Source organism: Mustela erminea, chromosome 6 (assembly GCF_009829155.1).
Source record: "Mustela erminea isolate mMusErm1 chromosome 6, mMusErm1.Pri, whole genome shotgun sequence".
Lineage (NCBI taxonomy): Eukaryota > Metazoa > Chordata > Mammalia > Carnivora > Mustelidae > Mustela > Mustela erminea.
Window position 1 is genome coordinate 64,763,139 of NC_045619.1, and position 27,385 is coordinate 64,790,523.

Genomic DNA, 27,385 nt, shown 5'->3' on the forward strand with positions numbered 1-27,385 from the left:
CACTTAGATGGGAAGAAAAAGTAATTTGCTCAGCATCTTCAGGATCGTCTTAAAGAGTTTCAGTAAGAAATAAATTGAGAAGGAATGTTTCAGAAAACAATTCCATGCCCAGACCCAAACCCCAAATCGAAGCTGGGACTTTTCCTAAGTGCGAGCAGAGCGACGGGCCCTGAAAGGCTAATAGCCCGCGGCGCCCCTGAACAACCCGCGCAGGGCGGGCGGGAAGCCCTCGGCCCGCAGACCCTTTCTCTTGGTTTCGGGGAGGTACTTCGGGCAGCTCCGTTTCCCCCACGGCCTCCCCAGTGGAGGCTGCGAGCGCGGGGCGCAGGCGGGTCGGGGACAGAAAGGCCCGGGGAGGGGACGCGGACAGGGCGACGGGACGCGAGCGCGGGCGCGGGCGGGAGAGCCTGTGGCCGGGCGCCGCCGCCGCGTTGTCCGGGGTGCTGAAAGCCGGGAACTTCCCGGGAAGCCGCGGCCACTTTTCTCTGGGTCGGAGCGGGGGGTGTGGGGTTTCAGGGTGCGCACCTGCTAAGCCCGCCCTGGTCCTGGGCCGGGAGGTGCCGGCAGATGAGGCCCTCCTGGCCCCGTGGGGTGGGGGTGGTGGGGGTGCGTGACTCGGGGGCGGCGGTGAGTACGGGCGGGAGCGCCAGGCAGGACCCCGGGACCCTTCTCCGCCTCTCGGGCAGCCCCGCACCGCGACCCCGCTCCACCTGCGCGCGAACTCCGGCGCGGGGGACGCGGGCGCCCCGGGCTGAGTCCGGCTGCAAGCCGGGCGGGGGAGGAGGGCACTGAGGGTTGGGGGGGGCGGCCCTAGTCCGGGGATGGAGGGGGGCGGGTGGAGGCGAGAGCGAGCGGGGCATGCGCAGTGGGGCGGAGGAGGTGGCGATGGCCGGGGGAGGCGGGGGGACTGCTGTTTATTTGCAGCTGGGCCAACTCGGCGGCGCAGGCGGCGGCGGAGCGCGGGGAGCCAGCAGCGGGTCCGGCTGCCGCCGCATCATGCCCGAGCCCACCTCCTGGCAGCCGCGGCGCGCCACCGGGGCCCCGGCCGGGGAGAATGCCAGACGCCCGGGAGCGGCTAGGGCAGCGGCGGTGGCGGCGGCACGATGGTGGTGACAGGCTCTGCCCGAGGCGGCGGCGGCAGCGGGGACCGCGCGCCCTCCCGGCGGCGGGGCTGCGGACTCGGGCCGGCCGGGGCCGCGGCGCTGCTGGCCGGGGCGAGCTGCCTATGCTACGGCCGCTCCCTGCAGGGCGAGTTCGTGCACGACGACGTGTGGGCGATCGTGAACAACCCCGACGTACGGCCGGGCGCCCCGCTTCGCTGGGGCATTTTCACCAACGACTTCTGGGGCAAGGGCATGGCCGAGAACACCAGCCACAAGTCCTACCGGCCGCTCTGCGTCCTCACCTTCAAGTGAGTCCCTTAGCTCGCGCTCGCAGCCGTAGCCGTTTCTCTTCGCCTCTCGTCCGAGCTGGGAGAAGTTGCGGGACCAGCTCGGGGGGAGGGGTCGTTTCTTTTCTTGGGGCCCCTTCCTCTCCACGCCTCCCTCCTCTGCTGCTGTCCACGCCACTCCGCGCCGCTGTCCCCGGCCCCGCTTCTCTGGGCTCCCGGGGCGGTTCGGGAGGCGCGGGCTGGGAGTTGGGATCGAGTTTCTCTGGAGTCTGCGCTCTCGGCGGGCTGGTCTCTCGGGCTAGGGCTGGGAGCAGGGCTGCTAGAGCTGCTCCCGCACTTGGTCCAGTGCGACCGCGCGAGCCCGGCGAGTTTCGGACTGGAGGCTGTGGTGGGGATGCTTCCAAGTTGGGAATTTCTCGGAGGTTGTTGGGCAGCCTTGCTGATGGCGAGAGAATCAGTCCCTTTGGGGTTGCGTTCGGAGGAGAGGCGAGAGCCGTGCCAGGGCTGCACGGGTTTTGGGGAGTCGCAGCAATGGGAGCGGAGGCTCTCCTCCGACCTGCAGTCTTTGGCTGCTCCCGGAGCCTTTCCAGTCTGCAGGTCTGCGGAAGGGCTCGGGGTTTAGATAAGATGCAAAGCAAAGGAAGGCAGAGCGTGGGATCCTCTGGAGATCCTGGTGTCCCAGTCGAAATAGTTTTTGTTTTACAACCTCAGAGTCATGATTCAGCATTTCTGGTGTGAATGAAGTGTAAAAGGAACCGAGAGAACGCCAGGGTTTTGTAGGGTGGAGTATTTTCTTGAATTTAAAAGAGGGCTTGCTTCAGAAGGAAGAGGAGGAGGGCTTTGTATGAGTGTTACCTGGTACACTGTGAGCTTGACTCAATCCTTTTTAATTTGGCTCAGCCTTTAAGCTTATAATGTGCCGGACAAAAACTTGAAATATTGGTTCAGTATCATCGGTGTTTTAAGCCTTTTCCAGTGGGTGTAATATGAACCCGTCTTTATGGTAATAGTTATTCGAGACGGGATACGCAGCTTGAAAAGCTTGCCTGGGGCCAGGAGGCCAAGGTTTTTTGACAGGTGGTTGTGATGACTTAGAAAAGGAAATCATAGCAGTTGTCAGTAATTCAGGGGCTTTTGACTTAATTCTTGAGTTGAAAATTCAGTATTTTAAAAGAGAGTGAGGAAATCGCACATTTGACTCTGAAGAGAGTATTTTGTAAACATTAGTCCTCTTGGAAAGTGGTTTTGCTTTTTGGCTGAAAGATAACCTTAGCTACTGAGTGAGTTGCTCAGTACTCTCAGTTTTCCAAATGTTTCTTAAAATCTTAGATGACACAAATATATATGTTCATCTTCTAGATCGGCCTGCCTTTTTCATTTATTACAGTGAGGACTGATGGTTCATTTAAGGTGTGGAAGCTCACAGCGTGAGATGTGCTGGGATTGTAACAGCCATGGAGACTGTCTTGATCTGAACATTTTACATTTTAGAAAAGGTTAGGGCCAAATGCCAGTGCCCACTTGGTGGAGGATGGGAAGGATGTTTTCACTTCTTGAGTTTCTAAAGTGTTTTTTCATGCATGCTGGAGCTGGCAGGGACAGAAAAGAGGAGTGGGGAGGGAAGTAGACAATGAGGCAAGGCCACTGATGAGGAATGTTAGCAAGGGTTTTGGGGAAATGGGTAAGGAAGGAGAGTTGCAGGGCGGGGCCAACTCCTCACTGTGTTCTCACTGGTTACAAAATGCAGATTTGCGTCTAAAACCATTGCTCTTTGTATAATCTCATCTTACTGGCTGTGTAACATATACTTTTTTTTTTTTTTTTTGAGAAGATTGAGTTGCAGATCTAGAGAACAGCACAGCACTAATCAGAAAGGGGTAGATGTTTTCTTTAGAAAGAGAAAGCCTGTCTTTCCATGTTCACAGGTGTGAATTAAAATAAGACCTGGAAGCTTTCTCCACACTGGATCTTCTTGTGCAACAGCATAAGGAGAAACCTGGGGGGTGGGGGGTACTGTTGATGGTGCTAGACTCATACAACTCTAAAGGTTGTTGCAAGGAAGGACAGAAAATCAAATTTATTAACTACTCAGTGTGAAACAAGCATTGGCCTGAAACTCTTTACATAGATTAAATTTTTATGATTTTTGTTTTAGATAGTTGGTGAAAATAAAGTGGCCCTTTAAATATATATACACACTATTTTAATTATATATTAAACTAGGTTTTCTTTTTTTAATAAAAATCTTTGAGAATTCGAGAACATTTTTATTTATTTTTTTCTGGTAAGAACACTTAACATGAAATTGCCATTTAGAATTCTTAGGAGCACAATAAAATATCATTAACTCTAGACACAGTGTGGTAGAGCAGATCTCTGGTGCTTACTCCTTTTCCATAACTGGGACTGTATACCTGCTGAACAGCAGCTCTCTCCGGGCTCCACCCCCCTCCGCACCCCCTTGGCAGCCATCATTCTACTCTCCATATGAATTTGACTATTTTAAATATGTTATATAAGTACAGTCGTGCAGTATTTGCACTATTATTGGCTTATTTCACTTAATATAATGTCCTCCCCACCAGCCATGTTGTTGTATATGACAGGACTTCCTTTGTTAAGGCTGAATAGTATTTCATTGTATGTATAGACCACTTATTTTAAATTTTTTTTTAAAAGATCTTATTTATTAGAGAGAGAGAGAGAGGGAGGGAGCACACAAACAGGAGAAGGGGCAAAGGGAGAAGTGGGCTTCCTCCTGAGCAAGGAGCCTGACATGGGGCTCTAACCCCGGACCCTGGAATCATGACCCTGAGCCGAAGCAGACACTTAACTGACTGAGCCACCCATGCACCCCCCCCCACTTTTTTTTTAAATCTATTCATCTGATCAGGGACAGTTACGTTGTGTCCATGTCTTAGTTATTGTGAGTATTGCTGCAGTGAACTTGGCAGTGCATATATCTCTTCAAGATCCTGATTTCAATTCTTTCAGATTTTTAACCAGAAATAGGATTGCTGCCTTATTAGCTGATTGTATTTTTAACTTTTTGAGAAATCTCTATACTGTTCTCCATAGGAGCGGCACCTTTTACGTTCCCACCAGTACTGTACAGTGGTTCTAGTTTTCTACATCCTTGCCAACACTTACCTTTTTTTAATAAAAGCCAGCCTAATGGGTGTGACAGAGGCGATAACTCCTTATGATTTTGATTTTGATTTGCATTTCCCTGAGGATTAGTGATGTAAGTATCTTCATGTACGTACTGTTGGCCATTTGTCTTTTTTTTTTAAACTATAATTGACATATGATACCCTATTAGTTTCAGATGTATACCTTAGTGACTTGATGTTTTTATATATTATAAAATGGTCCCCACTATAGGTCTGGTTGCCATCTGTCACTATACAAATTTATTACAATATGATTGACTGTGTTCCCTAGGCTGTACATTACATCTCCATGACTTAATTATTTTATAACTGGAAGTTTGTATTTCTTAATGCCCTTCACCTATTTTGCCGGCCCCCCCCACCGTCCCCTCTGGTAACTAGTTATTTGTTTCCTGTGTCTGAGTCTGTTTCTGTTTTGTTCTGTTTGTTTTGTTTTCTAATTCCACATATAAATGTAGTAATGTGGCATTCTTCATTCTCTGACTTATTTCATTTAGCATAAATACCTTCCATGTTGTCACAAATGGCAAGCTTTTCTTTTTTTATGGCTGAGTCTTTGTTGAGAAATATCTGTTCAGGCCCTTCGCCCATTTTTTCATCCTTTTTTTTTTTTTTTTTTTTTTTTTTTTTTTTTTACCTTGAGTTGGAGTTTCTTACGTATTTAACATATCAGATACATGCCTTGGCTATTCCACTGGTTGCCTTTTAACCCTGCTGGTTACTTCCTTTGCCGTACAGTGGTTTTTTAGTTTGATGTAGTCCCAGTTACCTAATTTTTTTTAATTGTTTGTACTTTGGGTGTCATATTTTAAAAAATCATTGCTAAGTCTAACATCATGAAGTTTTCCCCATATTTTTTTTTTTAAGATTTTATTTATTTAACAGGGGGAGAGCGAGAGTGAGAGAGAGAGAGAGAGGGTGAGGAGGGCGCGAGAGCCCACAAGCTGTGGGGGGAGGTACAGCAGCAGAGGGAGAGAGAGAAGCAGGCTCTGCACTGAGCAAGGAGCCTGATGTGGGGGCTCTATCCTGGGACCCTGGCATCATGACCCCTGTTTTTCTTCTGGAAGTTTTACAGTTTCAGGTCTATTTAAGTTGTCAGTACATTTTAAGTTGATTTTTGTGTATAGTATAAGATAAGCATCCAGGTTTATTCTTTTGCATGTGGATACCATTTTTCCCAACACTGTTGAAGAGACTCGGCCTTTATGTTGAAGATGATTTGACCATACATGTGTAGGTTACTTTCTGGCCTCTCTATTCTTTTCCACTGGTAAGTGTGTTTGTTTTTATTCCACTACCATACTGTTTTAATTATTGTAGCTTTGTAATATGGTTTGAAATCAGGAAGTGTGATGCTTCCAGCTTTGTTCTTTCTCAAAATTGCTTTGTATATTCAGGATTTTTTGTAGTTCCAAATGAATTTTATGATTTTTTTTTTTGTTTCAGTAAAAAAAATCTATTTGTATATTAATATAGAATACATTGACTATAATTGGCTTTGAGTATTATGGACGTTTTAACAATAGTAAGTCTTCTACCAATGAACGTGGGATGTCTATTTATTTGTGTTTTCTTTAGTTTCTTTCGTCAGTGATTTATAGTTTCAATTATACAAGATTTTTACCTCTTTGGCTAACTTTACCTCTTTGGTTAACTCCTCCGTATTTTATTCTTTATGATGCTGTTGCAGATGGGATTGTTTTTCTTAATCTTGGATCGTTCATTATTGGTGTACGGAAATGCAGCTGATTTTTTAAACTTGAAATGCAGATGCAGCTGATTTTTGTATATTGATTTGTATCTTGCAACTTTACTGATTTTGAATATTCTAGCAGGTTTTTTTGTCTTTAGTATTCTCTAACATAAAAAATCAGAGCCATATACAAACAGATAATTTTACTTCTTTTTTTCCCTTTTTTCTTGCCTAATTTTTCTTGCCTAATTGCTCTGGGTAGGACTTTCAGTACTGTGCTGAAGAGAAGTGCAAGAGTGGGCATCCTTGTCTTTTTTTTTTTTTTTTTTCTTGTTCTTGATCTTAGAGAAAAAGCTTTCAGTTTTTCACCATTGAGTATGATGTTAATTGTGGGCTTTTCATGTATGTTCTTTATTGTGTTGAGATACTCTTTCTGAACCTAATTTTTGAGACTTCTTACCATGAAAGGTGTTGAATTTTGTCAGATCCTTTTGTTGTGTCTCTGGACATGATCATGTAATTTGTACCCTCCATTTTGTTAATGTGGTATGTAACATTGAGTGAGTTGTGCATGTTGAACCATTCTTGCATCCCAGGGATAAAACCCAGTTGGTTATGGCTTATGTTCCTTTAAATGTGCTGTTGAATTCAGTTTGCTAGGATTTTATTGAGGACTTTTGCATCTGTGCTTATCATAAATGTTGGCCTATAATTTTCTTTTCTTTTTTAAGATTTTATTTATTTATTTGACCGAGACACAGCGAGAGAGGGAACACAAGCAGGGGTTGTGGGAGAGGGACAGCAGGCTTTCTGCTGAACAGGGACCCTGAAGCAGGACTCGATCCCAAATCCCTGGGATCATGACCTGAGCTGAAGGCAGATGCTTAACAGACTGAGCCACCCAGGTGGCCCTAGTTTTCTTTTCTTATATTGTCTTTGGCGTTAAAAAAAAAAAAAAGGAAAAACCCTTCTCATTGTGAGATAATTGTTCATTTCCATACAGTTGTAAATAATAATACAGAGTTTTCTTATCCATTTTCCTCCAGGGTTAAAGCCTTGCATAACTACAGTATAATATCACAATGAAGAAGTTCACATTGATACAATCCGTAGCTTTTATTTAGATTTTACCAGTTTTACATGTACTCTTTTTCTCTTTTCTTTTTTTTTTTTTTTTAAAGATTTTCTTTATTTGACAGAGAGAGATCACAAGTAGGCAGAGAGGCAGGCAGAGAGAGAGGGAGAAGCAGGCTCCCCACTGAACAGAGAGCCCAATGCAGGGCTCAATCCCAGGACCCTGAGATCATGACCTGAGCCAAAGGCAGAGGCTTAACTCACTGAGCCACCAGGCACCCCATACTCTTTTATTTCTGTTGTGTGCACTTCATCCTATGCAGTTTCGTCACATGTAGATTTCCAAGATTACGACACAGTCAAGATACAGAATGGTTTCATCATAAGGATCCTTCCTGCTTCTTTATCATAGTTATAAACACCTCATTCATAACAACCTCCCAATTTGTAACGCCCCAACCTGCTCCACAATCACCACTAATCTCCATGTCCATAATTTTGTCATTTTGAGAGTGCTATATGTGGAATCATGTATATGTAACCCTATTGAGACTGGCTTTTTCTGCATTTATCATAATTCTCTAGAGTTTATTCAGATTTGTTGCATATCAGTAGTTCATTCTTTCTGTTGCTGAGTAGTAGTCCGTTGTGTGGCTGTCCCACGCTTTCGTCCTTCACCTGTTCAAGGACATCTGGGTTGTTTGCAGTTTGAGGCTGTTAGAAACAAAACTGCTATAAACATTCATTTACAGGTTTTTTTGTAAACACTGGTTTTATTTCTTTGGGATAAATGTACAGGATTGCAACTGCTGGGTCACATGGTGGTTGCATTTTTAGTTTTTTAAGAAACCGATGAACTGTTTTCCAGACCCCCCCATACCTGTATGAGTAATCCAGTTATTGTGCTTCCTCACCAGCATTTGGTATTGTCACTTTCTTTGATTGTAGCCATTCTGATAGTCATACAGTGATACCTCATTGTGATTTAATTTGCATTTCCCTAATGGCTGATGGTGTTGAATATACTTTCATGTGCTTATTTGCCCTCTGTATACCCTCTTCCTTAAAATGTCTCTTCATATATTTTGTCCTAAGTGGATTTTTTTTTTATGTTGAATTTTAAGATTTCTTTGTATATTGTAGGTAAAGGTTCTTTGTCATCTATGGGGTTGGCACATACTTTTCTCCCATTCTGTAGCTTGTCTTTCCCAGTACAAAACTTAGACCTAGGTTTTGTTGTTGGCTTTTTATTTTTTTAAGATTTATTTATTTATTTATTAGAGCAAGAGAGCATGCCTGCACGCACATGCAAGTGGGGGGAGGGTCATAGGGAGAGACTCTGCAAGCAGACTCCCTTTGAGCTCTGTGCAGTACATGGGGTGTGGGGGGAGGGGGGAATTGATCCCACGACCCATGAGATCATGACCCAAGCCAAAACCAAGAATTGGACACTTAACCAACTAAGCCACCCAGGCGTCCCTCAAACTTAGTTTTTATTAAAATAGTTCATTATCTTTGATTCACTGAATGAATGTCTCACATAATGGAGAGCTAGAAATTACCTTAAGAATAAACAATAAATAAATAAGTTAATAAATAGAGATGTGTAATGTTTGTTACTATAAAGGTACTTGCATGCATAGAAATGTATTAATCAGTTTTTCTCACATAAGAAATCGGCTGAAATTGGAGTAAGGAAGGGGATTTTTAGTGTCTATTCTACCAGATTGTGGGGCAGGGTGCAAAGGAAAATGAAATCAGTTTACCAAGATATGATGGCTTTGTATTACATCAATTTATTGGAGTTGGAACTCTGTTTCTGGGACATTCTTTCCCTTTATTGCACTAGGTTATAGATGTACTAGAGAAATTTCTCTGAGATTTGGAAAGTGAAAGTGAAGTGGCCACGTACTTGGTCAGAGGGCTGGTGTAGGTGTTGGTGCTGTCACAGCTCCTGTGGGTTGTCACAGACATGCCAGCTAACCTGCTGCTGGCTAGGTCCATGGTATCTCCAGAGCTCTCCAGATCATGGTGCTCTAGCTACCTGAAATCATGGTGCAGGTGTGTGTGCAGCCCTGCGGAAGTGTGCCAGCCTGTCTGAGCCACTCGCATCATTAAAGTTGGAGCCTTACAGGCTGTGAGCAGCAGAGGTACCTTCGGGTTCTTGTTCATTGCTTCTGGCTCTTCTCAAGTCCACCCATCCTTCCTCCCTCCTAAATGCCTGCCCTGTGGGCGTTCCATGCAGACAGAAGCAGCAGGCTTGCATAGGCTGTGCAGCGAGCTTCTACAGTTGGGAAAGGTCAGATCTCTACAGCAGATCTCTCTGCTCTATCATTTCTGGTGGTTCTGCTTCTCTAAGCAAACTTTAACTGATACAAATGGTTGTCTCTGTGTTCCTTGACGTGAGTTTAGAATTCTAATGAATTTGTGTTCACAGTCAAATCTTACATTTGGTCTTTTCATAAGATTATTTTCCAAAGGCACACAGAAATATTTTTGGACCATTGTAGAGCAGAATCAAAACATCTGTGAAAACTTAATCTGCAGCAGTCACCTTTTTTATTTTGCTTCTTTATCCTCCACTGGCCATGACCTGTTTTTAACTCTGGAATCAGAACATTAAACCCGTGAAGTCACTCTGTAGGCACTTAATTGACACAGAACCAAAACCCATGATGCCCATAACCCCCATCTTGAAGAATGGCCTTGACTGATTTAAAAGGTGCTTAGCTTTTTAATTTTATTTCCTCTCTGCCCTTTTCCTCTTGAGAAAAAGAAAAAAAAATCGTGGTGGATTGTTAGCAGAACCATCCAGATCAGGAAGCAAGGAGAAGCTTCCTTCAACAAGAAAGAAACAGGGGTTTTCCATGTTAAAGATGGGGAAACTAAGGCAAATGAAAGGATTTTAAACTCTTGAGTCTCTCTGCTTTTAGGCTACTGGATCATAGTATTCTACCAATTCGCTATAAAGGTTTATCTAATTGAAGGATTCTGATGGTGATATACACCATAGGAGTGAAAGTGGGTGGTTTGAAATGTCAGAGTTAAAAAATAGAATATCTTAATACGTGCAGCTGTAAGGATTTGCAACATTTTAATGCTTGGATCTGGAGAGGTTTTAGTGGGTTGGTTTTTTTTTTTTTTTTTTTTTTTTTTTTGCAGCAGTTTGCATCTTTTAGTCGCAGATGATATGCCAACCATGAAAATCAGCTCTAGCCTCTATGCCCAAAATCTAAAAGAAATGGTGGCATGTTCATTTTGGTTCTGTTCCTTTTGCTTTGTCCTCTTTGGAACTCATGTAGAGATGGTCTGTTGCAGCAAAGCTGGTAAGTTTCTGTTCGCAGTCTCTGATGGCCGACACCTGCCATCGTAGATTGTTTGACTAGATTGTCTAGGATGTTCAGTGATGGATAGAGCCAAGGAAAAATATGATTGAAGGCAATGAAGATTTTATAGAGAAGAATAAAAAATGTCCTCTGAAATTTGCATGCCAAACTAATGTTTCTCTTGGAAACCCCAAGAGACGGAGGTTAAGATAGTTGCCTGCCAGCATGAGACTTAGATGTAAAATGGGCTTTGGACTATAGTCTGGCAGTGTAGGAAAGATGGAAAATCAGAGGAGTATATTTTTGAATTATGAGGGTTTTTAGAGGTGAGTCTCTGAATGAAGCTTAGAAAACACATTGGAAGCAATCTTTATTTTTTTTTTTTATTTTAAATCAACATATGTCTTTTCTGTCTTCCTTTGGAGCTTACAGTTCATGTTTTTCCTAACTTTGAATACTTTGAATACGTAGTCATTCCACTTAAAAAAGCAGGGAGGGACAGGGGAGGAGTGCTTGGGCATGCCAGAGTTGGCACTGTTCTTTTCCAAATGATGAGAATGGTTTTTGTTCTCCAATACCCTGTTGATCTGACCCCTGGCCACTTCCCTGACCTCTGGTCTATTAGTCTGCACCTCAGTCTACCTCTGCCGGCATTCTAAAGTCCTTGTGTCCTTTACAGGCTACACCCACTGCTGCCTGGGAGCCTTTATACTTTCTGAAATGCTCTTTGCCCAGACCCATGCACTCTTGCTCTCTTACCACCTTCAATCTCTGCTCAAATGTCATTTCCTCCTTGACACCTTCCCTGGCACCCTGATCCAAAATGGCGGACTGTCCTCCATGTTTCATCCTTACTCCCTCACTCTACCCTCTTTGCCTTAGTAGCCCACATTGCTGTCTAGCAGCATGGATTTTTTTTTTTTTTTTTTAATAAATTTGACAGAGAGAGAGAGAGAGAGAGATCACAAGTAGGCAAAGAGGTAGGCAGAGAGAGAGGGAGAGAGGGAGAAGCAGTCTCTCTGTTGAGCAGAAAGCCCGATGTGGGGCTCAATCCGAGGACCCTGGGATCATGACCTGAGCCAAAGGCAGAGAGGTTTGTTTGTTTGTTTGTTTGTTTTAAAGATTTTATTTATTTATTTGAGAGAGAGACAGTGAGAGAGAGCATGAGCAAGGAGAAGGTCAGAGGGAGAAGCAGACTCCGCATGGAGCTGGGAGCCCGATGTGGGACTCGATCCCGGAACTCCGGGATCATGACCTGAGCCGAAGGCAGTCGTCCAAGCAACTGAGCCACCCAGGCGTCCCATAAGGCAGAGGTTTAACCCACTGAGCCACCCAGGCACCCTGGCAACATGGATTTATTATTGGTTCTTTTCTTCCCTTACTTCTGTGTAAGCTCCATGAGGTGTATCCTTAGCACCTGGAACAATGCCTGCCATACAAAGTGGGGGCTTCCTAAATTACTGTTGAAAGATTGAATGAGTTAATCACTCACATGAACGCTTGACTTTTTCAGGTAAATATTTAGGCAGGAGTACACTTTTATAACATAGACAAAAAAGTCTGCTTAATTTGTTTGTTGGTTTATTCCTTTTTCTCCCCCTCTGTCAAAGAGAAAAATGGAGGCAGATAAAGAATTTCCAGGATACAAGAGATGGATTCCAGTGGGTCCTGCTTCATGGGAGGCTGAGGGACAGTTTTGATTCTGAAAGGGGCAGTGGTGGCTCCCTGTTGCCTCCTGCTGGGACTGTGACTCTCTGTGAAGATTGACGATCCACAGCACTTTGGGACCATTCTCCTCTTGCGTGGCATATTGAAATGTGATGTTAGCTGTAAATTTTAAGACTGGACATAGCAGCTGTGCCTTCTGAGGCAAACCCCAGAATTACAGAGTTTTCTCTAGACCTTGCTGTCAGGGGACCAAAGTTCATCCATCCTCTTTTCCTATAGTCTTTAAAGAAAGTCCATGTTTTTTCAAGCCAGTGAGGTAGACATGACATGTTTCCAGTTGGATCAAATAAAGTATAAGGCTCTGAAAATACTTTCTCAAAGGAACTATGATGTCTGTGACTTTCTGTTGCCAAGTACTGTAGAATAAAGAATTTGACCTTTATCCCAGGTTCCTGGGAGGGAGCTTCTAAACCCTTGGAAATTCCTGAGTGATGGGAGTGTCTTTGCTGCTCACAGTGGGTCCCAAGATCACCCTTGAGTTTGTGCTAAGGAAGAGGTAACTCACGATGGACCATCTGATAGTTTTATAACGTGGGCTGGCTATGCTGGAAAGACCAGTTATAGGATTAGAACAATGGGACTTTGTGCCACATACAAGCCCTACCTTCCAACCTCCAGGCAGGGAAGGTGGTGCTGGAGATTGAGTTCAGTCACATGCCCAGTGATTGATTCTATCAATCAACCTAAGTAATGAAACCCCAGTTAAAAACTTGACATTGAAGCTTGTTGAGTTTGCCTGATTGGTATTCATATATCATGCTGAGGAGGTGATGACAAGAAAGGTTTCTGTTTGGGACCCTCTCAGACCTGTCTCCATGAGTCTTTTTTTTTGGACAGGTTTTGATTTTTATCCTGTACAATAAAATTGAAATCACAAGTGTAATGCTTTCTCGAATTCTGTGAGTCATTCCTGCAAATTATCAAATCTGAGGGAGTTGTGGGAACCCCAAGATTTGTGGCCAGTTGGTCAGTAGGGCAGGTAGCCTGGGGACCGTTGAACTTGCAGCTAGTGTCTGAAGGGAGTGCAGCCCTGTGCAGGAGTTTGTCCCCACATAAACTCTGGCTAGTCACTGTCAGAATTGTAGTGCATCCAGGAACTTTACCAAACATGTACCTTTAAAGGAAAACGAATTGGCTAAAAACTGACAACTCAATTATGCTTCTAACTAAACTATATTTATATCTGTTTATTTTTAAAATTATTTTCATTTTTATTTTAAATTTTTATTATTTTCATTTTAAATTTTTATTATTTGCTGACTCTCTTTTTGAAGATTTTCTTTTGAGACTTGCTGCCTTGTCACAGATCTTCTTCCTCTCAGTTTCCCCAGCGTTTCTTTGATGTACTTGTTACTCTGAGCACTTACGGGACCCTCATGACAATAACTATCCCTTGCAAGGGTGTGGGCTCCTCCTGACAAGTCCCTCTTGCCTTGTTCCCTCCCCATACCTTCCTCATAGCCAGGGGAGAATGGGATGCCTTGAGCACAAACCCAGACGATAAATTTTATTTGTGTCTTGGAGCACCCGTCTCCCTCTTTGCACTGTGTTACTTGCCTTGGTGCCTGCAAATCATATCCTTTGGTTCTTTGAAACATTAAGTGATGATTTGCTGATTTATTCTTGATACTAGAGGGAATGCAGAAGAAGAGCAACCAAAATGATTAAGGGCCAAAGGGATTCGCCTTAGAGGAAAACGAGAAAAACCAGATGTTGTTATTTATTGGTTGAATGATCTAAGAAGACTATGGAAACCACTTATTAGTGTTTGAGAGCTGAGAGGATGGCAAGAGAGGGAAGAAGAAAAATGAGTGGCAGTTGAGGAAGACCGGAGAATGTTCTGTGTGTTCAGTTTTGGGCGGTGGAAACTCACGAGGAAAGTGTTGGAGGACTCATTACTTGAGATAGCAGAAACAGACAGTTAAGGTTAGGATGGTTAAAGTACATTTAATTTTTTCTTTTCCCTGGTTTGTAGTTTGTATTGCGAAAGAATGTATGTTGTGTTATTGCTGAGAAAACTGGATTTCCCAGGTAATCATGGCAAAGATAGGTAGCCTTCCTTTAAGTATTGAGATGTGCGTCTCTCATTGTTCTGAGTATCACCTGGTTTGAATCACTGGGTTTCTTGGGACAGATCTCCAGGTCCTATTTCACATTTACTAACTTACATTATCTTGGGGGTAGAATGAGGGAATTGGCAATTGTAGCATGCACGTCAGGGGATTCAGAATCTGGGAACCACTGGGACCCAGTGGGAGCATATGTTACATGAAGCTGAGATGCCAAGTATCTCTGGAGTGTTATAGAAAAAAGAATCCAAAAGCTCATTGAGAGGAATGTTGCCGTGCGTTTACCACATGCCGCCGGCCCACACCTTCCTCCCACCCCTCTACTACAGTCCTTGAGGGCCAGCGATCTTCCCTCCACTGAGGCATTAAGAACTACGTTAGTGAGGGAGCACCTGCAGCTTGGAGAAGCTCTGCTTTGGCTCTTGTCTGTGGGCAGGTGTGATGTGGGAGATGCGACTGAGGTGGGCTTTCTACTGGGGTCTGGGAGGGCCGGATGCCAGTGGCAGAGCTTAGCTGCCCAAGACAAGGGGAGTGCATTTACCACGACAGGCAGACAGGCAGCAGGGACCTAAGGGTGATCAGGATGCCATGACCCCCGGGAGGGATCGCTGGTGGTGGCCAGTTAATCACACTGTTTGTAGGAATGAAGTAGATGTGCAGCCCTCTTAAATGTTGCTTCGTCTCTGTACCTGGGAAACTCCAGGCTTGGTGGAAAGCCAGGCTTGAGTCACCACAGGGGAGAATCATGACCTGTTAGATGGGAGTATGGAGGTAGAGCTGTTGGACTGACTGACCTGGGGTCCCCTGGAAGAAGGGTCCTAGTCTGTTCTGTAGTAGAAGTCTCTTCCAGGGACACAGCCCGGTTTTGTTTTTTTAATCCACTGAGCCACCCAGGCGCCCCGGTTTTGTTTTTTTAATCCAGAACTATTTTCCACGGAAGAAAATTAAAACGAGTAAGGGGCTTTATCTAGAGCTCCAGGCTCTGTGAGTGGGTGGAAAAGGAGGGGCAGCCAATGGCTTTCCTCTTCCTTCCCCACTCCTCCGCCTGTAACTTCTTGGTGGACACTGTGACCCTGTGACCTGTTCTGGGGACCAGTGCCCTGTGATTGCTGTGAGTTCATTGTAACCCCACCTTTCTGGGCAGCTTTACAGGGAGGCAGACAAGCTCAGATGGAGGAAGGGCATTTGCGGTCCTGTTTGCCAAAAAGTCTCAAAGGCTTTCAGCCGGTCAGATGTGATTATTCTTTTATCTTTTCCTCCTCCTCCTCCTCCACCTTCTCCTCCTTCTCCTCCTCCTGCCCCCCCCCCCCTTTTCCCCTTCTCCTCTCCATTTTCCTCCTCTTTCTTCTTCAAATATTTATTTATTTGAGAGAGAGAGAGAGAACTAGTGGTGGCAGGGCAGACTTGGGGGGAGGGGAGCATGATGTGGGGCTCAATCCCAGGACCCTCAGATCATGATCTGAGCTAAAGGCAGATGCTTAACTGACTGAGCCACCCAGGTACCCTGTTCAGAGTTTTTCTGAAAAGAAAAAAAAGAAAAAAAATATATATATATACATACACTTCTTATTGCTCGGTTTAAGCTTTAAGTTAGAGATGAAGGCTCAGGGCGCCTGGGTGGCTCAGTCAGTTAAATGTCTGCCTTCTGCTCAGGTCATGATCCCAGTGTCCTGGGACAGACCCCGCCAATGGCCTCCTTGCTCAGCGGGGAGCCTGCTTCTCCCTCTTCCTCTGCCCCTCCCTTGCTGGTGCATGTGCTGCTCTCTCTCTCTCTGTCAAATAAATAAATAAAATCTTTTTAAAAAATCTTAAAAAAAATGAATTAGAGATGAAGGCTGAACCAAATTAGAGATTCTTACTGTTGAAAGGGAAAGATGATCTTTTCAACTTATAACTTAATTCAAGTTTATTTGCTCATTCAGTAAACTTTCATTTAGAGTCTACTGTGTGCTAGGAGAGATGGATATGATGAGGAAAAAAGTGAATTTTTTACAATGCATGAAAAAGCTTATGTTATTTGAGGAATATGGTTATAAGAGTTTTAAAAAAAAACTGAGTAAATGCTATAGTGGAATGCACTTAGGGTGACATGGGACGTGAGAAACTATTTTTCTTAGGTGGTATTTAGGGTGGGCTGTTTTTCATGCTTCTGTATGGACATTTCTGGTTATCCAAACACCAGTTCTAGTCTTAAATACTGCTTCTTCTTTAGAGTAGTTGGCTTGTATTGTGTTAAATTGTGACTACTTTGCGCCATCTCAATGGGCACACAGATATTTCCATGTAGCCATGTGGGCCCAGAATTACCAGGTCTTCTTATATTTTAAGAGAAGCTAGAGATCTTTATAAGAAATCACCTGTTTTATCATGGAGGTTCCTCAGAAAGTTGAAAATAGAGCTACCCTATTACCCAGCAATTGCTCTACTGGGTATTTACCCTAAAGATACAAATGTAGTGATCCAAAGAGGCATGTGCACCCGAATGTTTATAACAGCAATGTCCACAATAGCCAAACTATGGAAAGAACGTAGATGTCCATCAACAGATGAGTAGATAAAGAAAATGTGGTGTGTGTGTGTGTGTGTGTGTGTACGCATACACGCATATACACAATGGAATACTATGCAGCCATCAAAAGAAAGTGAAATCTTGCCATTTGCGACGACATGGATGGAACTAGAGGGTATTATGCTTAGCAAAATAAGTCAATTGGAGGAAGACAACTAACATATGATCTCCCTGATATGAGGAAGCGGAGATGCAATGTGGGAGGTTTGGGGGGTAGGAAAAGAATAAATGAAACAAGGTGGGATCGGGAGGGAGACAAACCATAAGTGACTCTTAATCTCACAAAACAAATTGAGGGTTGCCACCGTGGGGGAGGGGGATAGGGAGAGGGGGGTGGGATTATGGACACTGGGGAGGGTACGTGCTATGGTGAGTGCTGTGAAGTGTGTAAACCTGGCGATTCACAGACCTGTACCCCTGGGGCTAATTATACATTATATGTTAATTTAAGAAAGAAGAAATCACCTGTTTTAAATATGTTGGTAAATTAAAAGAAGAAAAGGCGTACTGTTGAAACAGAACAGTTTGTAGGCCATACTTAGCCCTTGGGGAGTCTCTTTGCAGCATTGTTATTGCATCTTCCTTTCCAGTCTGAGAGCTCCTTGAGTCCATGCATTGCTTCACTCACTCATTCATTTGTCCGTACATCCATCCATTATTCACTTAATTTTGACAGCTGGGAATCAGGCATTGTGCTGGGCACTAGGGTTATAGCCATAAGGTGGCTAAATTATGGCAAAAATCCTTTCCCTTGGAGAATTTGGGATAATTTCTATCATCTTTCTCGAGGCTGAGCTTTCCATCTCCTCAAGTCTTTCCTGAGACATCATTTTTTTTTTTAAGATTTTTTATTTATTTGACAGACAGAAATCACAGGTAGCCAGAGAGGCAGGCAGAGAGAGAGAAGGAGAAGCAGGCTCCCTGCAGAGCAGAGAGCCCAATGCAGGACTCTATTCCAGGACCCTGAGATCATGACCTGAGCCGAAGGCAGAGGTTTTAACCCACTGAGCCACCCAGGTGCCCCTGAGACATCATTTTTGAGACTCCCCACTCTTCCAGCATCCTGGGGCTCTCCTAGGAAGGTGCTCCAACATTAAAGTAGCACCTGGAGGGGCTGCTGCTCCATGTTGGATACCTTCTCCGGCACACACCAGAATACCTCCCTCTTTCCTGTCTCTGCCCCGGTAGATTCTCCCTTTGCTAGCTTTCTTTCACTATTATTTGTCAATGTCTCTCTTTCTCCTATAGTGCTGTCAGCTCTTTGGTAGCAGATGCCATGTCTTCTCTTTCTATCTCTGGGCCCTACATCATATCTGACATGAAGTAGGTACTCAATAAATATCTGTTAGAACTGAAATGAAAATTAGTTTGGCTTAATGCGGTTTGGTGTGTTTGATAGCCAAGACGCAATAACTCGGCGAGTTTAGCATAAACTGACAACCCTTGGACAATACTATGTGTATAGCTTTAGCCTGGATTGCAAGTATTTTGTTCTCTTTTATGTCCAGATGTGGGACTTTTCTCTTACCCATATTCTACCTAATCCTGTAAGAATTAATTAACAATAGCAAGCATTTAAACTTTTTGTGAATCTTAGTCTGCCAGTTGAGTGGACCCTCTTTCGCAGATGTAGGCTTTCTGCAAGCTTGGTTAGCATATGCTACAGATCTCGCTTAGTTTCTGATAGAGATATGGGACAGACCAGAGATAATGTCAGAATCTTACACTGAAGGTCTCCATCTAAGGAGACCCTGGTTATTATTCACCACTCTTTGTATTTGCCACAAATCCATATTCTTGTATCTTGTACATAAGGAGATTCTGAAAGTTTTTGATTTAATGTCTTTGTTAAAATAAAGATGTGATGTGTCTGTCACGCTCCCTGTTCTAGTAAAATGTGAGGTTAATCTGTTAAACCCCCTTTTTGTGAACCCATAAAAGAATCAGAGATTCTCTTTCCACTGCTCATAAATAACGTTTTGTTATTATTTCCTCTCAAGCTCACTTGTCCATAGTTTGGAAAGCTCACTCTCTATCTCTTTAGATATTTGGGAAACTCTAGTAGTTTTAGATTCTCAGTCATTTCTCAGGGCTTAGATTCGCCAATATCTGGTACTGTGTGAGGGCCTTTCAGTTACCTTAATTAGCACTGCAGTCGTTCCCCATTCAGTAATTTTATTTTTTATATTTTGACATCCAATTGAATTCACTTAAAATACCAGGCATTTTGTCCTAACCGGTTTTCAGGAATATTAATCTGATGACAGCTATACTTGTGAATATAGCATAATGTATAAACTTGTCAAATCACTAAATTGTACACTTGGAACTAATGTAACATTGTGTGTCAACTCTATTCAAATACCCCCCCTCCCCCGCAGTACTCTATATAGATAACTCCTGCACATTTTCAGATAGGATACATATGGACTACAAATGGGACTCATTTTGTATCATTTTTGGAAGGGGAAAGTACCTCAAAAAGTGTGGCAATATACTAGCAACACTTTTAATGATTCTTTTTTACTTTTCAAATGGTTGAATAACAAATATTTTGGAAAAAAATAACAAGTCTTTTGTTCTCGTTTTAAAGGCAGTACTGTTAATTTGTAATCCAAAATGATGATCTAAAGTGTAATATCTGTGAAATCAGTCAAATACATTAGGGACTTGGCTTATTTGATCTTGCCTTCTCTTCATTGTCATTTTTATGATTATCACAGTAAGATGCATCTTGTATGTTAAAAAGGCAAGTCCTATTCTTCTACTTAGTCAATGCTTCTGATATCAGATGTGTAGGGTTTTTATTTTTTAGTGACCAGTTCTCAGTGCCCTGCATTACCTGGGTGTCCTGCTTAACTCTTTCTGGAGTTAGCATCAGATCCCCCAGGTCAAAGGCCCATTTCTACAAGACTGACCCCACTTCAATTCTTTTTTTTTTTTTTTTAAGATTTTATTTATTTATTTATTTAATAGAGAGAACGAGAGAGAGAGGAGTGGGAAAGAGAGCACAAGCAGGGGGGACAGCAGAGGCAGAGGGAGAAGCAGGCTCCCCACTGAGCAGGGAGCCCGATGTGGGACTTGATCCCAGGATCCTAGGATCATGACCTGAGCCAAAGGCAGCTGCTTCACCGACTGAGCCACCCAGGTGCCCCGACTAACCCACTTCAAACGCTGGTTGCAAGTAGTGGGTCCCTAGCTTGCTGCACTTCTGTCCAGCTTAGTTGCAAATCGGGAGTTCTCATGATGCCCTCCTCAGATTCAGTAATTTGCTCCAGTGGCTCACAGAAGTCAAGGAAGCACTTATTTAATGTTTACTGATTTGTTATAGAATGAAGGGTATGATGCAAGATATAGATGAACAGCCAGTTGAAGAGATCCTTAAGGTGGGGTCTGGAAGGCCCCAAGCTCAGGAGCTTCTGTCCCATGGAACTGCAGTGTGTTGTGTGCCCATCTTGGTGGTGTGTTCACCAACTTGGAAGTTTTCCAGACCCTGTGGTTCAGGGAGTTTTTATGGAGGAGGTAGGCATCACTGATAATGACCTCCATCTCTGGCCCCCTCCAGTACCTGGATGATAGAGGAGGGAAGGGGCTAAAAGTTGGAGCTTCTAATCATAACTTGATCTTTCGGGAGACCAGCCCACATCCAGAAGCCATCCAGGAGCCCACCAAGAGTCACCTTCTTAGAAAAAAGATAATCCAACCACTTGGGGAGTTCTGAGGGATTTAGGAGTTCTATGTCAGGAATCAGCGCCAAAGACCAAATACTAGAACAAAAGATTGTCCTAGTACCTTTATGACTGAAGAAATTACAGAGGTTTTAGAGTCTCTGCCAGGAGTTGGGATAAAGACTGAAATATGTATTTCTTATTATATCACAATGTTACATTTGTCTACCTATGTCTATATACCTGTATCTGTATCTATCTTTGAACAGTTTTCTGGTTATTTCCTTATGGAAAATTCCTGGAAGTGGAACTTTTGGTCAATGTTTATGTACTTCTTAAAGCCTTTTGGTACAAATTGATAAGCTTGAGACCTTCCCACTTGGACACTCACCAGCTGTTTGTAAGATTTGCCTGTTTTGTCTCAATGTCATGGGTGTGAATGAACTTGGAATGGATGGCTTAGTTGGTCTGGAAAGCTTAGCCTGATGGAGTAGACACTGATGTAAAATCAGCTCAGGTGGGTGGGCTTTCTGGGAATTGCACCTAAGTTCTTCAAGGATAGGGACCTGGTCTTGCCTCTCACAGCTCCCCCATCCCGATCTTGGTGATTTCCAGCAGCTCGCTCACCATAGGTGGGTACTCTTGTACTGGAATGGGATGCTCTTCCTTCTTTTTTAGCTGGACCTGCCCGCCCCCTAGTTCATGGCCCATTGTTCTAGATGGGCTGTTTCACACCATGATTCCATCTTCAGGACTCTGGAGGGTGTGTGCACAGACTCATGGGTTGGCCATCATGCGGCTCGCTGGAATCTTTCTTCGGAGCCCTGAAGCCAGGTTCCACAAAGCAGTTCATTTTTCTAGGCTTGATTACTTCAGTGGGAATGAAAATGGAGTTAGTAACTATGACATTTATATTCATGTGTCCAAATAAATCTTGAGATGTTTAAAATTCTGTAGGTTAAATTCGTGCACTTCTCAAGTCAAGTGTTTAGAATATGCTTATGCCATCGCTAAAGTTGACTTGCATTTTCAATTGTTTGGCTAAGAGAAGGTGTTTCTTTAAGAGAAGCAGATCTAGGGATTACTGTTTCAGTGAAACAAGCTGGAGTATAGACAACTACAGGCAGTCCCATTTAGGGTGCTCCCTATACAACTATATTTTTGCTAACCCCGCAGAATCAATTAGGGGCATTATGTCCTGTTATTAAATTTAAGGCAACCTTAAGTCTGTTCTGCATTTCTATCTCAGGAAAGTATTTTTTAAAATGTTGAACAATACATTTGTTCCTCTTTTTTTTCTTCTTTTCTTTTTAGAGGGAGTGGGAGAGAGGGTGCAAGCCTGCAAATGGGGTTGGGGGTGCAGAGGGAGAGGGAGAGAGAGAGAGAGAATCTTAAGCACAGAGACCCTGGCAGGGGCAGGATCTCACCAGCCTGAGATCATGACCTGAGCTAAAACGAAAAGTTGGGCACTTTAACCGATGGAGCTGTCCTGGTGCCCCATGAGTTTCTCTTCTTTCTGTGATCGATTTTAGTTTCTTCATCATAATCTTAGAATTCAAATTTTGAGGTCTGTGGGAATTTAAGTTAGGAAACATTCAATACAGATTCTGAAACAATGTGCTTTTGCTCATCCTTTTAATTTCAGCTGCAGCTGGTAATAGCATCTTCAGATGCCCCGAAGATCCTTTGTGGAGTGGTAATTAACGATCATTCCAGGTGCATAATCTGGAAATTTGGTTCTTGGGGGGCACTGCGGGTGAGAGAAGACGTTCATGCTTGGTTTGTCCCAACTGTGACGGCAGTCATAGTCTTGTGGCTTTTTTCTCCTCTTCAGTGGTTGTGGCTTTGACCCATAGAACTGTGGACTAGTCTTTGAAGGCTCAGCTCCTGGGGAAGAGCTGGCAAGAGTATCATGGGGTCGTTCGCATGAGCCTTGGACTAAAGGGAAAACAGGTTCAGCACCTCTTTGCCTGCCTTGAGGCTAACAGAGTTCTCTGAAATAAAATTACAGTGCATTTGCAATGGTTTCTGCAGATAGGAACATTCTGAGATGGGGGAAAATGATACTCCCACATCTAGAGTAACCTGATGTTGGGAGTCATTTAAAAAGAATCGATTGACCAGCTTATCTTTCAAAATGATTGATTCCCTCCTCTCTCCTTGTGCTTCTGTTCTGTATGTAGCTGATTCGGCTTCTGTCTCTGTCTTTTTGTACAGGCTGAACATATTTTTGACTGGCATGAACCCATTCTACTTTCATGCAGTGAATGTGGTTTTACACTGTCTCGTGACTCTCGTCCTGATGTACACCTGTGACAAAGCTGTCTTCAGGAACCAGGGACTGGCTTTTGCTACAGCGTTGCTTTTTGCTGTGCACCCTGTCCACACAGAGGCGGTGAGTATCACTGCAGCTCCGTGAAACAAGGAACTAAAAAAAAAAAGCTAAACTGATCTTTTTTCCCCTTTTCAAAACCATGTGAATTCAAAGCTCCACTGAAATGTTTATCTCTATATATAAATCATTCTGCTTGACAACTTGTCTTTTCGTATGTTCACATGGCCTTCACACTTTAACTGGCTTTTCCAAATAACCTGTTATTATTATGTGTCGTTGTAGACAGCCACAGTTCTTTATTTGAAGAAAATTCAAGTTCTAATGTGTTTTAAACAGCACAGGGCATTTTGATTTACTTACTGTGCTGAGGCATTGTTCCTGCTCTACATTTGAATTTTACCTTTTCTCTCTCTGCTTTCTGTTTATAATATTTATGATGCTGAACAGTGAGTGCGAGGGGAGGGCTAAAGAGTTAGACTGACATTCTTCAGATTAGAAAGACAGAGTTGCAATAGCGACTTAGAAATAGGTTTTCAGGTTATTTCGTGTGAAGTGTAGTTACTTGGTAGGTGATGCAAAATTTATTTAAAAAGTATAGATAGTTCAGATCTGTTTGGTCCTCTTTGAAATATGGACTTGATCACGCACTGAGAAGGCATTATCAAGTTACCTTGTTTCATGGCTTAAGAACCACAGTTGTTTTATTGTGTCCATATTGCTAGGGGTAGAAAAAGACTTTCCAAGGGGTTCCTGAGCCCCATGGCTTTAAAAGAATCATTTCCAGAGCCTTAGCTTGCATCTGGACACTTGCCTATAGATTGTCTGTCTGAGAACACACCTGGGGTCAAGGTGTCAAATTGGTTCTCCTCACCCTCCTCCCCTTTCAGTTGAAAAATAAAAATGAAATGTCTCACCTACATCAGAATTTTACTCTGCCCCAGGTGTCCACAGCTCTGAGGTACTGTATAAAGAAAAATTTAATATATTGGTGTCAGCAAAGTCTCCTTCAATTGAGGCATCACAGATCTGGAGTGGGGCTTCATATCGCAGTCTGTCTTCCACTTATTTCTGTGAGGAACAGAACATGGCATTAAAAGTGGGGTATGTGGCCTGTTTTGATCTTCTGAATTCAGAAGTGAGATGGTTGTCATGGGGATGCGTCATAATGTGTTCATTTGAGCCGACACAAGAAGCCTGATTTGGCCAACTGGTGTTGTAATGACTGGTTTTGCCAGTTAGGCTACATGATGGACATTTTCCATAAACAGTATTGTATATCTGTAAGCCCAAGGTTTTGACACAAATATATTTGGAGTGAGAGACAAAAAAAAAATCAATTTATAAAAAATTTACATTACTTAAGGTAAATTTTCCAGCCCTTTCTTGAGTATTTTAAATAGAAAAAGTCCCTCTAAGTGGAAGGCTGTAAATAATAGTCCTTTGGAAAATCTTGGTGAAGCCATTTTTGGTATAGTGCTGAGAAACCATGAAAGCGAATGACTCTAATGACAGGTAACTCTCATGATGGCTATGCTGAAATTATTTCCTTCCAACCAAATTAAAGGAGAATCTGATTGAGTGTTGGCTGGTAGATCATTAAGCATTATGTAATATGACAGATGACTATGATTTTGTCAATGACCTTAGTGTTCAAAGAATTAAGTCACTGCTATAACATAGCTATTTCTGTCTCATTTATGCAAACATTTCTTTAAAGATGAAAGCTAGGAATGGAACTGATACTATATGCATTCTTATTCTAACCTAAAGTAATATTCAGTCAATAATTGCACTTATAGAAAAGAAACATGGGACTTCTGAGTGGCTCAGTCCATTAAGTGGCCAGCTTTTGATTTCAGCTCAGGTCATGATCTCAGGTCATGGGATTGAGCCCCACATCAGCCTCTGTGCTGGGTGGGGAGTCTGTTTGAGAGTCTCTCTCTCCCTCTGCCTGTCCCGCTCATGTTCCCTTTCTTGGATAAATAAATCTTAAAAAGAAAAAAGAAAAACCTACTATACCTGTTATTAAGAAGTGTGTTTTTATATCTAAGAGCTAGTTATAATTTTTTCTAATTTATGATGTATTGAGCAATTGTGTATTAATACTAAGTGGTAACTTAATGATGTATTTTTATTACAGAGAGAGAAGATGATAAGTAGAATATTTTTAAGCATAACTATACAGTACATTAAGAAACAATGCTCAGAGGGAAGTAAAATAGAAATAAGAGTTCAAGGGGAATGGGTGTGAAATGTCTGTCGTTTAAAGAAGAGCCTGTTCATGTTTGTGTAAATGGAAAATAATGAGCTTCAAATTGTGGTGGCACATTTCTGATTTCATTTGGTACATTTAAAACAGTAGTATTACAACCTTATTTTTAAAATGTCAGTATTTACAATGCATGGGAAGTTAGATCCCTTCAAGTATGTAAAATTATGATGAAAAAATTTTAGATACAAATTTTAAAAGATGAGATACCCAAGTTTTTAATATTCTTCTTGGATGTCACCTGAAGAGAAATAATCAAGGACTACTACTCCTTGTAGTAGTAGTAGTCCATATGGAATATAGGACATCGGGTCAAAGTACAGTGGAAAATATATGGTTGGAGTGTCTTGGGGAAAATTTTTGCAGGAAAGAATAAGGGATAGAACAATAACAGTCTTAATTCTATGCTTGCAGAGAGGGAGTCCAGGTAACCTTGGATAGTGGGATCATGAGCTGGTAGTTTGGTCGAATTCTAAGAAAAAGGAAAAACATCCTGTTAGCAAAATGACCTTTAAGAAAAAGTTTCAACAAGCTAATAAAAAAAAAAAAATCCATGGTAGCACAATTATAGGGAAAAAAGAGGCCGAGAGCTGGACGTTTAGGGAAAAATTTTACAGAAACTATTTGCATTCACAAGGAAATGAGATATGCAAGAAGGAGGTGAAGAAATTTGACTTAACATAACAATATATACTAGGAAGTAAAATTAGGAGACTGTTATTCAATTATAGGTATTAGTTTAGGTTTCTAAGGAAGAAGACAGAAATAGGGAAAAAAACATTGTTTTATAGAAGACTTGGTGTGATAAATTAATAGTAAAAAAAAAAAAAGAAAAAGAAAAATTGATCATAGTGTGGCTGGAGAGGGAGTCAGAGGGATTTATCTCCCCTCTGCTAAATAAGAACAAAATCAGGACCTTAAGTAATCCCAGGAAGGATGCAGGATTAACATTTTTTGAGGGAGGGGTTTTGTTTCAACATGTTGGTGTGTTTAAGGGTTTGTTTCCTTAATTATGTAATCAACATATAGTAAATGAATTCTTGCTTGGTGTAGGCACTGCTAGGTGCCCGGAGGGTATGTGAGTGGGTAGTGGGTCCCTACCCATAATTTGTTCACAAATTCCTAAAAAAGCCAAAGAACATACACATAAATACATAGAAGACAAAGCAGTATGTTGTGTAATAAAAAACTATCTCCAATTTAAGTATAAGGAATAAATTCATTTATTTACTCAATCTTTCAACAAGTATTTAAGTGCAGGAGGTATTAGCAATGACTAGGATAGACCCATACCTTTCCTCATTGAAGGCCTTGTGATTCTTCAAAGGGTTTTCTGACAGTATATTCTTTTGGAGAGCTGAATCATCAGAAAAATAAGTAGAGAAATTGGGAAAAACGTGGAAAATCATTATAATTCCCTGGTGGTAATTGAAACTTAGCAGTCATCATAGAAACATTATTGGTTGGAAGGAAGGCACTTAGATCAAGTCAAAAGCGAGAGCAGGAAATGCCGACACATGGTGTTGAAGGCTAAGGTCGGCATTTCCAGAACACATGTAAGATGAAGAGCACATGTAAGAGAGAATCAGTCATGATCTAGTCAGTCAGCCTGGCTTTGTTTGTTTTTAAAGATATTAATTATTTATTTGACAGAGAGAGATCACAAGTAGGCAGAGAGGCAGACAGAGAGAGAGGGGGAAGCAGGCTCTCTCCTCAGCAGAGAGCCCGATGCGGGGCTCGATCCCAGGACCCTGAGATCATGACCTGAGCCGAAGGCAGAGGCTTAACCCACTGAGCCACCCAGTATCCCCAGCTGTTGCATGTTAAATGTGTGTTTCCTGGCCCTGTCTGGCAGTAAGGGCACTCATTCGTGCAGCTAGAACAATCAATAACTTGATACATACGGTATACTTTATATAAATCCTATGAATGGTATGCTAAGAAATAATAAGTTTTGGGGGCAAATTAAATTAATTGGTATTTCTGTTAGCTTACTCGGACTTAGATCTAACTGTTTGAATTCTACCCAATGATGTTCACTCATTTTTTTTCCATCATTTGGGTATGTGTTACAGGATTCAGTTCCCAGGT

The 27,385-nt window shown here is 42.7% G+C and overlaps 1 protein-coding gene across 4 annotated transcripts in view; it reads left to right on the top strand.

Annotated features, from left to right (window-relative positions):
• Window positions 1-836: 836 nt before the first annotated feature.
• Window positions 837-27,385, top strand: part of TMTC1 (transmembrane O-mannosyltransferase targeting cadherins 1) — a 263,017-nt gene continuing 236,468 nt past the window's right edge. For 2 of the 4 annotated variants that reach the window (XM_032347545.1, XM_032347546.1), the window contains exons 1-2: window positions 976-1,411; window positions 22,908-23,085. In XM_032347545.1, coding sequence (XP_032203436.1) covers window positions 1,104-1,411; window positions 22,908-23,085 — 486 coding nt within the window. In that variant the 5' untranslated portion in view covers window positions 976-1,103. Of the gene's footprint in view, window positions 1,412-8,004; window positions 8,011-21,670; window positions 21,675-22,907; window positions 23,086-27,385 lie in introns of those variants that run through there. The other 2 variants (XM_032347547.1, XM_032347548.1) reach the window with 2 other exon arrangements.